Raw genomic sequence first — 14,645 nt, forward strand, 5'->3', positions numbered from 1 at the left:
AAAATCTCCAAACACTTAGAAATTAAAGCACTCTAAATAATCCATGGGTCAAAGAAGTATCAAAGGACATAAAAAATACTTAGAACCAAATGAAAATATAACATACCTACATTTGTAGGATGATGCTATAGCAGTGATGAAAGAGAAAGTTATAACACTAAATGCTTACATTAGAAAAGAGGAAAGGTCTTCAATCAATAATCTAAGCCCCTACCTTAAGAAACTAGAAAAAGAAGGGCAAAATGAACCCAAAACAACCACAAGAAAGGAAATAGTAAAGATAAGAGAAAATAAATGAAACAAAAAGCTGACTCTTTGAAAACATCAATAAAATTGATAAGTCTCTAGCAAGACTGACAAATATAAAAAGAGAGAAAACAGAACTTGCCAATATCAAGAATGAAACCAAGGCTATAACCACAGATCCTAAAGCTGTAAAAGAGGACAATTGGGAACATTACAATTCTGTGCACATAAACTTGACAATTTAGATGAAATGGAATAATTCCTTGAAAACCACAAACTACTAAAATTCACCCAATATGAGACAGAGAATCTGAATAATCTTATGTCTATTAAAGAAATGTAATCTGTAGCTAAACACTTCTGAAAAAGAAATCTCCAGGACTAGATGGTTTCACTGGAGAATTTTACCAAACATTTAAAAAAGCATTAACATAAATTCTTTTTTTTTTTTTTAAAGGATTTTCTTATTTATTTATTTATTTATTTATTTATTTATTTTTGGCTGTGTTGGGTCCTCGGTTCGTGCGAGGGCTTTCTCCAGTTGCGGCAAGCGGGGGCCACTCCTCATCGCGGTGCGGGGACCGCTCTTCATCGCGGTGCGAGGGCCTTTCTCTATCGCGGCCCCTCCCGTCGCGGGGCACAGGCTCCAGACGCGCAGGCTCAGCAATTGTGGCTCACGGGCCCAGCCGCTCCGCGGCACGTGGGATCCTCCCAGACCAGGGCTCGAACCCGTGTCCCCTGCATTAGCAGGCAGACTCTCAACCACTGCGCCACCAGGGAAGCCCAACATAAATTCTTAACAGTCTCTTCCAGAAAACAAAGAGGGTGAGTCATTTTATAAGGCCAGTTTAATTTCAATACCAAAATCAGACAAAAATAGTACCAAACGAAAAGCCAAAGACAAATATCCCTCATGAATATCATCATAAAAATTCGCACAAATTATTAGCAAATGAAATCCATCTATATAAAAAAATTTTTATACAACATGATCAGGTGGGATTTATTCAGGGAATGCAAGCCTGTTTCAATATCTGAAAATCACTCAATGTAATGTACTGTATCAACAGCTAACAAAAAATTATGATTGTATCAATCAATGCAAAAAAAACTTGTAACACAATTCATTTTGTCATTAATACATTAATTTTTCTATTGTCATTAATAAAAACATTCTCAGTAAATTAGGAATAGAGGTTGTGATGGTTAATTTTATGTGTCAACTTGACTGGACCATGGGGTGCCCAGACATTTGGTGAAACATATGTCTGTGAGGGTATTTTGGGGTAAGATTAACATTTGAATCAGTAGACTGAGTAAAGCACATTGTCCTCCCTAATGTGGACGATCCTCATCCAATCAACTGAACACTTGAATAGAACAAAAAGGCTGAGTAAAATCCTATCCTATTGATTCTGGTTCAGTTTTTCTGGAGAACCCTGACTAATAGAGAAGGGAAAATTCTTCAATTTGACAAAGAGCATCTATAAAAAACCTACAGTTGACATCATACTTAGTGGTAAAAGAATGAAGGCTTTTTCCCTAAAATTGGAAAAGAGACAAAATTGTCTGCTCTCATCATTCATATTAAACATAATACTAGAAGTCCTAGCCAGTGCAATAAGGTAAGAAAAGGAAACAAATTATATACTGGTTGGAAGAGAAGAAATAAATTTTTTTCTATTTGCAGGAGATATGATTGTCTAGAAAATCCCAGAAAATCTGTTTAAAAAAGCAAGATCTCAGGATATGAGATAAACAAAGCTCAACTGTATTTTGATATACTAGCAACAAACATGTAGAAACCAAAATTAAAAACACAATACCATTTATAACTTATAATTATTCCAAAAAAGTGAAATACCAAGATATTAATTTAAAAAACATGTACATGATCTTGATGCTGAAAATTACAAAACTCGGATAAACAAAATAAAAGAAGATCTAAATAAATGGAGAGGCATACCATGTCCACGGATTGGAAGACTCAATATAGTAAAGATGTCAATTTTGCCAAAACTGATTTATACATATAATGTAAGTCCTATCAAAATCCCAGCGGAATTCTGTTGTATACATAGACAAGCTTATTCTAAAATTTTTATGGAAAGGCAAAGGAACTAGAATACCTAAGACAATTTTGAAAAAGAAAAATAAAGTGGGAGAAATCACTCTACCAGAAGTTAAGATTTACTATATACAGCTATAGCAATCACAGCAATGTGCTATTAGCAGAGGAAAAGACTCAGAGATGAATGCAACAGAGATTCCAGGAATAGATAAACACAAATACACCGAACTAATAACTTCTTTTTAAAAAAAAATTCCAACTGATTTTTAACAAAGGGGAAAAGCAATTCAGTGGAGGAAGGAAAGGTTTGTTTATTTGTTTTTAACACACTGTGCTGGGCATCCATAGGCAAAATAAGCCTTCATCTAAACCTCACACCTGATATACAAATTGATTCAAAATGACTCATACATTTAAATGTAAAACATAAAACTATAAAACTATTACGGGAAAACATGAGGAAATCTTTGGGATCTAGGACTAGATGAAGACTTGTTAGACGTGACAACAAAAGTACGATTCATGAAAGAAAAATTTGATAATTAGACCTCATCAAAAGTAAAAATCTTTGTTCTGTGAAAGACCCTGTTAGGAAGATGAAAAGACAAGCTATGAACTGAGAGAAAATATTTGTAAACCACATATTAGACAAAAGTCTTACATCTAAAATATACAAAGAACTCTCAAAACTCAAAAGTAAAACAAAGCAATTAGAAAATGGGCAAAAGACATGAACAGCCATTTCAGTGAAGAAGAGATATTAATGACAAATAAGTACATGACAAGATGTTCAACCTCATTAACCATTAGGGAAATACAAATTAAAAACACAATGGTATATCACTACACACGTAAAAAATACTGATAATACCAAATGCTAGAGAGAATGCAGAGAAACTAGATCTCTCAGACATTGCTGGTGAGATGTAAAAATGGTATAGCCACTATGGAACATAGTTTGGCAGTTTCTTATAAAAGTAAACTTGAACTTTCTATCAGACCCAGCAATCTTATTCTTGGGCATTTACCCAGATAAATAAAAACTTATGTCTATACAAAAACCTGTACATGTATGTTCACAGTAGCTTTATTCATAGCAGCAAAAAAATGAAAACAATTCAAATGTCCCTCAATGTATGAATGGTTAAACAAACTGTAATACATCCATACAATGAAATCCTATTTAGCAATAAAAAGGAATTATTGATACATGTAAAAAACTGAATGGATCTCAAGGGCATTATGCTCAGTGAAAAAAGTCAATCTCAGAAAGTTCCATAGTGTGTGATTCCATTTATAGAACATTCTTGAAATGACAAACTATAGTGATGGAAAACAGATTAGTGGCTACCATGGAACAGGGACTGGGGATAGCACAGGGGAGTTCCTTTGCAGTGATGGAACAGTTATGTATCTTGATACATGGATAAACAGCATAGAACTATACACACACACAACCACACGTGAACACATATGAAATACAGTGAAAACTGAATAAGGTTTGTAGTCTAGTTGACAGTATTGTACTAATATCAATTTTCTGATTTTGATATTGCACTATAGTTATATAAGACCACCACTAGTGGAAGCTGGGTGAAGGGTACATGGAATGCTGTGTACTATTTCTTCAACTCCTTGGAATCTATAATTATTTCAAAATAAAAAATGCTAAAAAAAATTGTGTTCAAATGCTTTTTAAAAGAATCTCAAGCACCAAAATAAGCTGTAGGCTGAAGAGATGGAAAAACTATTTCTGATTTAAATAGTTTTTTTCCTCCAACAGAATTACTCTCTATTTCATGCCTACCTGTTGTTTCTTTAGTCCACTTTTCTTGAAGCTAACTAAATTTAAGCTTCTTGAGGACACAGCTATATTTTATGCATCCCTTTCAGTGCCTGCTGCAATACAGACATTAAAAACAAACAAAAAAAACTACTAGTTAAGTTTTTAATTGAGTGAGTTATCTAATTCTGGCAAATCTGATACATTTCTAAAGAGAACTAGAATTATGCTACTCTGACTAGCTCTGTGACCTTGGTTACTTAGACCTCTCTGGATTCTGAGCTCCTCATCTATAGAATGGCGGTAAAGAGTACTGTGTCAGAGGACTGTTAGGAGAATTAAATGAGTTAATATATGTGAAGTACTTAGAATAGTGCCTGACACATAGGGAGAGTTCAATAAATGTTATTTTTCTAAAAATTTTTAAAAATACAACTTTTAGGTGTTCCGGTCACATGAATGAAAACGATAAATTAGTAAAACGTTTAAGTGTCCATTTCCTTTAACTTCTACTGGATTTAAATGAAAAGAAGTCTGTTTATGGGGTTTATAGAGGAAAAGCCCAAAATGCCATCTTAACAGTATCCATAATATTTAACCTTATAAAAATGACTACCTTGCTACTGCATTCAGGTCTTCAGTTCCAGATCCCACTAATTTCTAATAGCAAGAAAATATTATAGGTAAAATGCTAACTAATAAAAGTACAGTCTAAAGATTTCAACCTTATATACATTATGTGACACTCACTCAACTGACTTATTAATCTTTCACTCTTCTTAAAATGACCTTTTCCTATTCTCTGACTGATATTAACTCTTATCCATCTTTGCTTAAATGTCATCTCCACTCTCAAGCCTTATCCAGCTCTCCAAAGAGGACTTATCACACTGCAACCACCCAGCTGTGGGTAAGACTGCTGTCCACTGTGCTTACTTACTTTTATACTTCCCACACACAGTATAAGTCCTGTCACAGAGTAGGGTCCTTGACAAGTATCTGTGAATGAATGAACCACTGAGCTCTTCTTGTGATACTCCCACAGCAATTTTCACTCACCACCGTAAGGCACTTGGCACACTACATTATAATTACTTTCCCATTTGTCCCCCCCACTAGAGTGTAGGCTCTTTGAGGGAAGGGCCCACAGCTCACCCATACACAGTGACTGGACCATTCACCAAAGATACGTACTGAGAGGCTACCAAGTGCCAGGCACTGTTGCATCAGTATAACAAACAAGGCAGTTGCAGTTTCTTATGGAATGACAAACACATACATAAAAAAGATAGCTTTTTATTGGGATTCGTACTATGAAGAAAATAAAGCAGGGCAGTCTGACAGAGGGATGAGGACATGAGCTGGAGGAAGGGCTAGTATCAGGATAGGCCTTTGTGAGGAGGTAACATTTGAGCTCAGAGAACAAAAAGGAGCCAGTCACGTTTACAGCAGGGGTGAAGAGCCCCATGCACAGGGAATGGCAAGTACAAAGGCTCTGAGACAGGAATCAGCTGGGTTTGTTGGAAAAAAACCAAACAAACAGGCAGGTCTGGCTGGCACACAGTAAACTAGGGGAAGAGAGGAGGAGAAGAGGTCAGAGAAGCAGGTTGGGCTAGCGCGTACAGGCTACACTGAGAAATTTGGACTTTGTTCTAAGAGTACAGAAAACCGCTGGATGATTTTAAGTGTGGAGTAACAGAATCTGATGTACGTTACAAAAGAAATCACATTGGTTGTTAAGAGGTGAAGCAATTGCAGGGGGTCATGAACTTCCTTCCATAGGCAGACAAATTAAGAGGCTATGCAGTGGGGGTGGGGTGGCGCTGGATGGCGTGGGGCAGAAAGATGGACAGAAACAGACAGAAATCACGATAAATTAAGAAGACACGGTTGGCAGGCCTTGCTATTGAACAGGGGAAGTAGGTGTGGCAGAGAGGAATCAAAGATGTCTCCTGAGGATTTGACTTGAGCAAGTTTACCAAGATGGGGAAGAGTAGGAAATATCTACTATCTTGAACCAAGAAACTTTCAGATGCCTATTGGATATACAAGTGGAAAAGTAGTACATGTTAGGCACTTAATATAGACTTCCAGTAACTAGCACTTTGAGGATGACAGACTCACCTAAAATCAAACGTATAATATAGCATTCCAAACATGACCAACTCTATTTACTGCTTCCAAGGTTACAAACGTAAAATAGTATAAGTGATTGAAATGACGAGAAATCTCAGTTCATTTGATAAACGATGTCATTTTTGGCTGCTACTGATGCTCCCTGACCCAGATTTTTAATTCAGCAAAGGTGCTGAATTTTATGTTAGAAATTTTAGACAAATGCTGTAACTCGATTCCGGTATTTGTGCCACTTAGAGAGGGTCTTAAAAACACTGGAGAGGTGAGGTGCCGAGAGGAGCAAGCAATGACTCACCAAATCACTTTTACTCAAAGATAGGAACATGCCATACATGAAGCTACTGGGAGCCAAAGGTTTTGATGCTTTTGGCCATGATTCACATTTTAAAACTCATATTTGTTAAGATATAATTTACACAGAGTAAAATTTACCCTTTTTAGCGTACAGGTCTGAGTTAGGACAAACGCATACAATTAAGTAACGACCACCATCACCACCATCACCACTACAATCAAGATACAGAACGGCTTCTCACCCAAAAAAGTTCTTTCAAGTCTTTTTGTAGTCAGTCCCTCCCCCACCCCTGGAGGGTGAAAAACCAATGATCTATGTTCTGTCCCATTATCCTTTTAAACTCAAGAACAATCTGATGAACTTATGACTCTTATCCACAGGATGCCTGGCAAAGCCATATTTCTTGAAAAATATGATATGTGAAACACCAGAACCACCGAAAAAGTATTTAATGCCCTTGTAAAAGAAAAAACCATCCACTCCAATTACTAAGGATTAGATTCAGGCCTCCAAAACAGAGTTTATAACTTTCCTCTAAGATGCTTTTTGTCTAATAATTGGCTTGGATGAAACAAGCATGACTTTCAATATACACTCAACAAGCAGATTTACACATTTTTTCCTCAAAACAACCTGATGTTTTGGATTACTATATCTCATTCAAAAAGTTAAATTAAGATATAAAACATTACATATACTCACAATGGTTTTATATATGATTTTCTGTAACAGGAAACTGGTAAATACGAATTTGATTAATTTTCTAAGTCAATCTCATTTGCAAAATTCTGTAATAATACTTTTTTAATAATACTGTTCCTCTTATTTTAATTATCCATTTTGAATTTTAAAAATATTCTATTTTGACAAATATACATGACACTTAATTTTGAAATATATACTATTATTATTGTTCAATTAGATCAGGCTTTGTTAAATCTACTAAAGCAGATACTTAATTTGATCTGTTGGGATCTATTTAAATTTTACATTCTTATTTAGAGGAAGTGATGTTTAGTGTAATTTATTTTAAAAGTAATTTATTAACTGATTCTTAATTGGCCTGAATGAATGAACACATCTTCCATGGTGAGCCAGAAATGGTGGTATACAGTCCAGTGGTTAAGGCCTTGGGCTTTGGAATCAGAAAGACCTGGATGCTAGACCTAGCTCTGTTATTTACTGATTATGCATACACTCTGGGCAAGTAACTTCCTGTCTCACAAAGCCTCACTTCCCTCCTCCATTAAATGTGCATAACAGTACTACCCACCTCATACAGCATGAATGCCAGTACTTAGGACCAGGTCTGGTACATGTAAGTGTGCTCAATAAATGTTAGCTAGTACATACTGGATGGAATTTCCATTTAAAAAACATTGAAATGTTCTATTATTCAGTATTTGCTCTGAAACAACAAGGAAAGTGACTTTATTTATATTTTATAGATGACAAAGTGAGGCACAGAGACAGTTGAATGGAGAGTAGACTTACTGGCCCAGGTGCATACAGTTAAAGAGAAGCAGAAAGTCACCTGGTTGTTCAGACAACTCAAGTAATTTAAAGTCTGATGCTACTATAGTTTCTAAAAATGAGGTTTTCTTTTTTTTTTTTAAGAAGTAAAGAAGAAATTTTGATGAAAATCATAAGAAAGCTAAGGATGCACAAAAACAGACATATGGATCAATGGAACAGAATAGAGCCCCCAGAAATAAACCCAGGCACCTGTGGTCAATTAATTTTTGACAAAGGAGTCAAGAACATACAATGGAGAAAAGACAGTCTCTCCAGCAAGTGGTATTGGGAAAGCTGGACAGCCGCAGGTAAATCAATGAAGTTAGAACACACCCTCATACCATACACAAAAATAAACTCAAAATGGCTTAAAGACTTAAATATAAGACATGATACCATAAAGCTCCTAGAAAATAACACAGGGAAAACATTCTCTGACATAAATTGTAGCAATGTTTTCTTAGGTCAGTCTCCCAAGGCAATAGAAATAAAAACAAAAATAAACAAATGGGACTCAATCAAACTTATAAGCTTTTGCACAGCAAAGGAAACCATAAACAAAACAAAAAGACAATCTACATACTGGGAGAAAATATTCACAAACGATCGACAAGGGCTTAATTTCGAAAATATACAAACAGCTCATATACAAAAAAACAAACAACCCAGTCAAAAAAAAAGGGCAGATCTAAAGAGACAGTCCTCCAAGGAAGACATACAGATGGCCAACAGGTACATGAAAAGTTGCTCAACACTGCTAATTACTAGAGAAATGCAAATCAAAACTCACACTAGTCAGAATGGCCATTATCAAAAAGTCTACAAATTATAAATGCTGGAGAGGGCATAGAGAAAAGGGAACCCTCCTACACTGTTGGTGGGAAAACAGTACGGAGGTTCCTTAAAAAACTAAAAATAGAGTTGCCATATGAGCCAGCAATTCCACTCCTGGGCATATATCCAGAAAAGACGAAAACTTTAATTTGAAAAGATACATGCACCCCAATGTCCATAGCAGCGCTATGTATGATAGCCAAGACATGGAAGCAATGTAAGTGTCCATCAACAGATGAATGGATAAAGAAGATGTGGCACATATATACAATGGAATATTACTCAGCCATAAAAAAGAATGAAATAATGCCATTTGCAGCATCATGAATAGCACTAGAGATTATCACATACTAAGTGAAGTAAGTCAGACAGAGAAAGACAAATACCATATGATATCACTTATTTCTGGAATCTAAAAAAATGATACAAATGAACTTATTTACGACATAGAAACAGACTCACAGACATAGAAAACAATCTTATGGTTACCAAAGGGGAAGGGAGGGGGGAAAGGATAAATTAGTTTGGGGTTAACAGATACAAACTACTATATATAAAATAGATAAACAACAAGGTCCTACTGTATAGCACAGGGAACTATATTCAATATCTTGTAATAACCTATAATGGAAAAGAATCTGAAAAAGAATATATATATGTATATATATGTATAACTGAATCACTTTGCTGTATACCTGAAACTAACACAACACTATAAATCAACTATACTTCAATTTAAAAAAGGCATAAATATTCAAAAAGAAAAATAAAATAAAATTAGTGCCATTTACAGTTTTAAAAAAAGAAAGCCAAGGATGAATACAGGAGAGATCTGCATGTTGTTCTTAACCATTAACTTTGTGTGTGTGTATAAGGGAATTTCATTAAGTGGGAGTTCATTTTGTGAAGCCAGCCACATCAAAGCAACTGACTGGATAATGTTCAGGTTTGAAATAATTTTGAAAACTCAGTTTAAAACAGAAATAAGTATTTCACATTTCCCCCCTTTTCCCTTTTTATTCCTTTAGAAACATAATAGTCTTTTTTTCCCCTTCCACTCTTTATAGGCAAATTTATGGCACTCATAAAATTTTAGACTAAGTTCGAAGGAAACTGAGAGGACATCCAGTCCAATCCTTTTGTTTTAAGGTAGAGAATGATGCCCAGAAGGGAACTAAAATAAAATAAAAGCCAAAGTGAGCCTGGGACCAAGTGTCCTAATGCCCCATCAGTTACTCTTTCTACTACAAGGGTATCAAAATACTTAGGCCGGGCAGTCACCAGAGCTCCTCCATGTCCACAGCAGACATCAGCCATCATGTCACTACTTCCTTCTCACCTTCACACCTTAGAGTCCTAGAGTCACCACACTCAACCTGGCTGCTGCCATTGACAGTGGTCATGCCCCCAGTGATTTAGTAAATGTAAATCCAACATTTCCAGCTTAAAATGTGAAGACCTTTTTTCTTCCTTCCATTTTGTCTCAAGTTTCAGAAATAATTAAATCTTTAAGAGTAGTAATGATCTTTTAGGAAAACATATGAGTTCCACACTCTTAAAATGTGGTTGGAGACTGTGAGATAAACTTATTTTGTCAAAAATTTAAAAATAAATATAAGCAAAATTAATCTATGGTGATAGAAATCACCAAAAAGTGGCTGCTTGGGAAGGGGCAGGTGGGGTGATGGAAATGTTCTATATCTTGACAGAGATGTGGTCAAACTATATACTTAAGATCTACGCATTTCACTATTTGTAAATTACAGCTTTTAAAAACAATCTAAAGTACTCATGTAGACAATTCAGATTTTAAAATTCTCATCCAAGGGAGGGACCTGAATTGCAATCCAGCTGGTGAAAGGCAATGACCAAACTGATAGAGATCTTTCAAAATCATCGTAGCTAAATGCATTTTTGTTCAATTATTCATGAGAATAACATCCACTGTGCCAGAACTCATGTATATGGAAAGCAAATAAAGAGTTTCTTTAAGGCTATGCAGATTAATGGATTCTGCCTTAAACAGGAATGAGAGTATTATTTAAGTACTGTGTACACTACTGTGATAACATATCTGCTGATCTGCATTGCCTACTGAAGTGCATTTAGCATTTAGTAATAGAACTTCATCCTAAAGACCACAGAGAACTTAAGACTTTTATAGATAAGGAAGGTAAGGTTTTATACAGTGCACTAAAGCTTTCACATTTCTATTTTCTGTATTACTTTCCTATAAAAACTTGAGTGTGTATGACATTCTGCCCACTGCATATCATTTTCTGGTAACAGAGCTTTTTGTTTTTGTTTTTGTTTTTCTGTGCCTACTAGATTGCTAACTTAAAAAAATTTTTTTATTGGGGTATAACTGATTTACAATGTTGTGTTAGTTTCAGGTGTACAGCAAAGTGCATCAGTTATACAAACACAGATATCCACTCTTTTTTAGATTCTTTTCCCATACAGGCCATTACAGGGTATTGGTAACAGAGTTTTGACAAAATAAGAAGAGTACTGAAAAGGAATAGAAAAAACTGGCTCTTCTCTGGCTGACAAGCAAGCACATGACGTTGGCTCAGAAACCACAGGTGGCTAGCAGCACAAATTGATTAAAGATAGTGCTCGGTTAGTCCTTATTGCCATGAGACAGAGGGGAGAAAAGGGCAAATTTAGAGTTCAAGTTATAGCCAGAAAGGGAAGACAAATTTCCCACCTCTCTGAGCAAAGTGCATTGAAATAAATTTTAGCACACGTTAGTAAAAGGTCTGGTATAGTATCTGGCGCACTGATGAATGGTAGCTGTTCAAGAAAACAATATGTCCTGTTACTAATGAAGGATCCACAGGAGAGTGACCTTCTCTCTCCTCCGATGCTCATACGTACCAAATCTGGCTTCACTCGGTGAGTCAGGGGGAAGGAGAGCCACAGAGAGTACAAGGTGGTGAGTACCGTGGACAGCCAGGACTGCTGGACCTCCCGGCTTCTGGGAATGCGGTGAATATAGTATTCGGGAAACTACAAGGAAATAGTGAAAATGCAAATCAACTGGGCCAGTGATACTGAAGTTAAACATAGTAACAGTTAACATTTGTACAAACAGGAAATGCTCTCTCAATTTTAATTTTCATTGGAAATATTTTTAAACTAAGTTATAAAGGCTTTTTCGTGCTTTATACAACACACATCACTGGGTCATGACAAAAAGTTCCTGAATATGATTCAAAATGTTAAAGTCAGTGTTGACAATAAGCTAGGGGAAATTTTCTATAAAATATGTTTCAGGCAAAGACCTTAACACACTTATATACAAAGAGTCCTTACAAATCAGTATAAGTAACCTAGTATCAAGATGGGCAAAGGAGATGGACAGACAATTCCAAACAGAAGAAACACAAACAGCCAATAAACATTTGAAAAGATCGTTAACAATTAAACACAACAGAAAGCAATGAGTCATTTTTCACCTACCTAACTGGCAGAGATTGTGGATACTCAGCGTTTTTGAGGCTGTAAGGAAATAGACATTTACATTCCCTGGGCAAACACATTAGCACAACTTTTTGGGAGGGCAATTTAGGAATATCTATCAGAATTGTAAGTGTGTCTACTTTTGATCCAGCATTACTGCTACCAGAAATACATCCCACAGATTTACCCACATGCTATCTACTTTATCACTGTTTGTATTTGTGGAAATTGGAAACAGCCCAAATATCCTCTAACAGGGATTGGAGAAGTCCATACAATAAAATATATGGAGACATATGAACAAATGACATAGATTTATAGGAACAGATATGGAAGATGTGCCCAGATAAGCTGTTAAAGTGAATATACAAGTTGCAGGACAGTATGTTTAATATGATCCAGCGTGTATTAACAAATCACACAGCTGTGTGTGTTTGTATACACATTGGTACACATATCAGTATTTGCATGAAGAAAATCTGGACCTGTTTGCCACAAACTGTATTTGATGTGGAAGGGATTACACAGGGAACTGAACACCAGAAGGTGAGAATCACTGGGAGTTTCTCGCAGCCTGGCTACCACAAACGTTAAGTCAAGTCGGAGAGTAAAGGACTAAATACCTAATACATTCCTCTCCCCATCCCCCCACCTCTGGCCCTGAGGAACAATATGCTCCTAGAGAAAAGAACAGAAAAACCTTTTCCTAAACCAGTGGAAGACACAAAACTACTGGTCCTACGTTTTTTCAAATTCAGAAAAAGGTGTGAGATTGTGTGTGGAGGCTTCTGTTATGCTCCAGGAGGGCATCTGTGTAGCTCCTATAAAAACGAAAACGGGCTGCACATGTGACCACTCTGTTTCACATATGACGGATATTCCCTCTTCCTTCCATACTACACCAGTGGGGAAAGAAAGATCTGGACTCAATATGTTATTCACTATTTTTATTTATTTAATAATCATTTATTATATCAATGGTTTTTTTTCTTCCAAAGGATTAAGGTACTAAATGTTCAGCTAGAAAATAGTACTGAATAGTTCCCAAACTATAGACCATACAAGGAGCAGTATCCAAAAGGGGGCAAACTTGTAAGGAATCTTGTTAGAAGTTTGTGCTTGCCTAATTTGTAGAGATTATTAATTTAAAAACATGTAATGGGTAAAACAGTACTGAAACTGAGCCCCCCTAAAACTGAGTTTCCTTACTGAGTTTATGATTAATCTCTCTATCCAAATCTTTATTCCCTTTCTTGTCCCCTCTGACCTCTATCCTGTGCTAACTGAACATTTATCCACCAGAGTCAGATGACTAAAATTGCTGTTGTCCATAACATCGTTAATGTACTAAAATTGCTATTATATATATCATCATTAACGTACAAACCCAGGTTGTTTCTCCAGGTCAAGATGAGCTAATGGACCCCCAAGCCACGGACCACCTGGTCTGAGCCTCATAAACCAGAACATCCCGACTCCCGAAACTATGATTAAGAAATGTCACAAGACAATTAATCCCAGCCTTTGTTCATCCCTTTAAAAAAAAAAATCCCTAACTCAAAAGACCAAGTGGGAATGGATCTGAGGCTTGTCTCCCACACTCTTGCTTGGCCCCTTGCAATAAACCCTTACTTTGCTGCAAACTCTTGGCTGTCAGAGTTTGGCTTTCTGCACTGTGGATACATGAGGCCTTGCTTGGTTTCAGCACTATAGAGCTAAAATGCCTAATCAGAAACCTTTTGGATCGGAAGTGTTTCGAACAGGTAATACAGGACATATACCATATATTACATAATATCCACCGCTGAAGTTTGGAGAAGTAACCAAACATATTAACATTTCTATAGCAAAACACGAACATTCACACTAAGTGGGATAAAGACTATACTCCTCATGCCAATTCAAACCAGGTTTTACTGTCAAATGAACTTGTGACAAACTTGGAACTTTTTTTTCTCCCTCAGTTTTCCGAGCTTTCTAGGATTTCAGATCAGAGATTGTGGACCTGTACTACAAAATACATTTGAACCCAATAAGATGTCAGTATTATTATAGTAAAAATAACCCAATAGTGTCCCATTATAAAGGTTTTTTCAATGTTACTTCAAAAATCTGAGGCCTGATCTTAATATCTGTAATATTTTCTTCAAAAAACCACGGGTGTCTACCATGTCCCTTGAATCTTTTAAAGCTGTGAGCATATAACTTTTAAAAAATTTTATTTTATGGAAGTTTAGCTGATTTACAATGTTGTGTTAATTTCTGCTGTACAGCAAAGTGATTCAGTTATACATATTCTC

The 14,645-nt window shown here is 36.0% G+C and overlaps 1 protein-coding gene across 5 annotated transcripts in view; it reads right to left on the reverse strand.

Moving 5' to 3' along the window:
- The window catches only part of ALG14 (ALG14 UDP-N-acetylglucosaminyltransferase subunit), a 118,105-nt gene that overhangs the window by 64,314 nt on the left and 39,146 nt on the right, over positions 1-14,645 (reverse strand). For all 5 annotated transcript variants that reach the window (XM_007169558.3, XM_028163376.2, XM_007169557.3 and 2 more), the window contains one exon: positions 11,761-11,892. In XM_007169558.3, coding sequence (XP_007169620.1) covers positions 11,761-11,892 — 132 coding nt within the window. The remainder of the gene's footprint in view (positions 1-11,760; positions 11,893-14,645) is intronic.

This window comes from Balaenoptera acutorostrata, chromosome 1 (genome assembly GCF_949987535.1).
Source record: "Balaenoptera acutorostrata chromosome 1, mBalAcu1.1, whole genome shotgun sequence".
Classification (NCBI taxonomy): Eukaryota; Metazoa; Chordata; class Mammalia; order Artiodactyla; family Balaenopteridae; genus Balaenoptera; species Balaenoptera acutorostrata.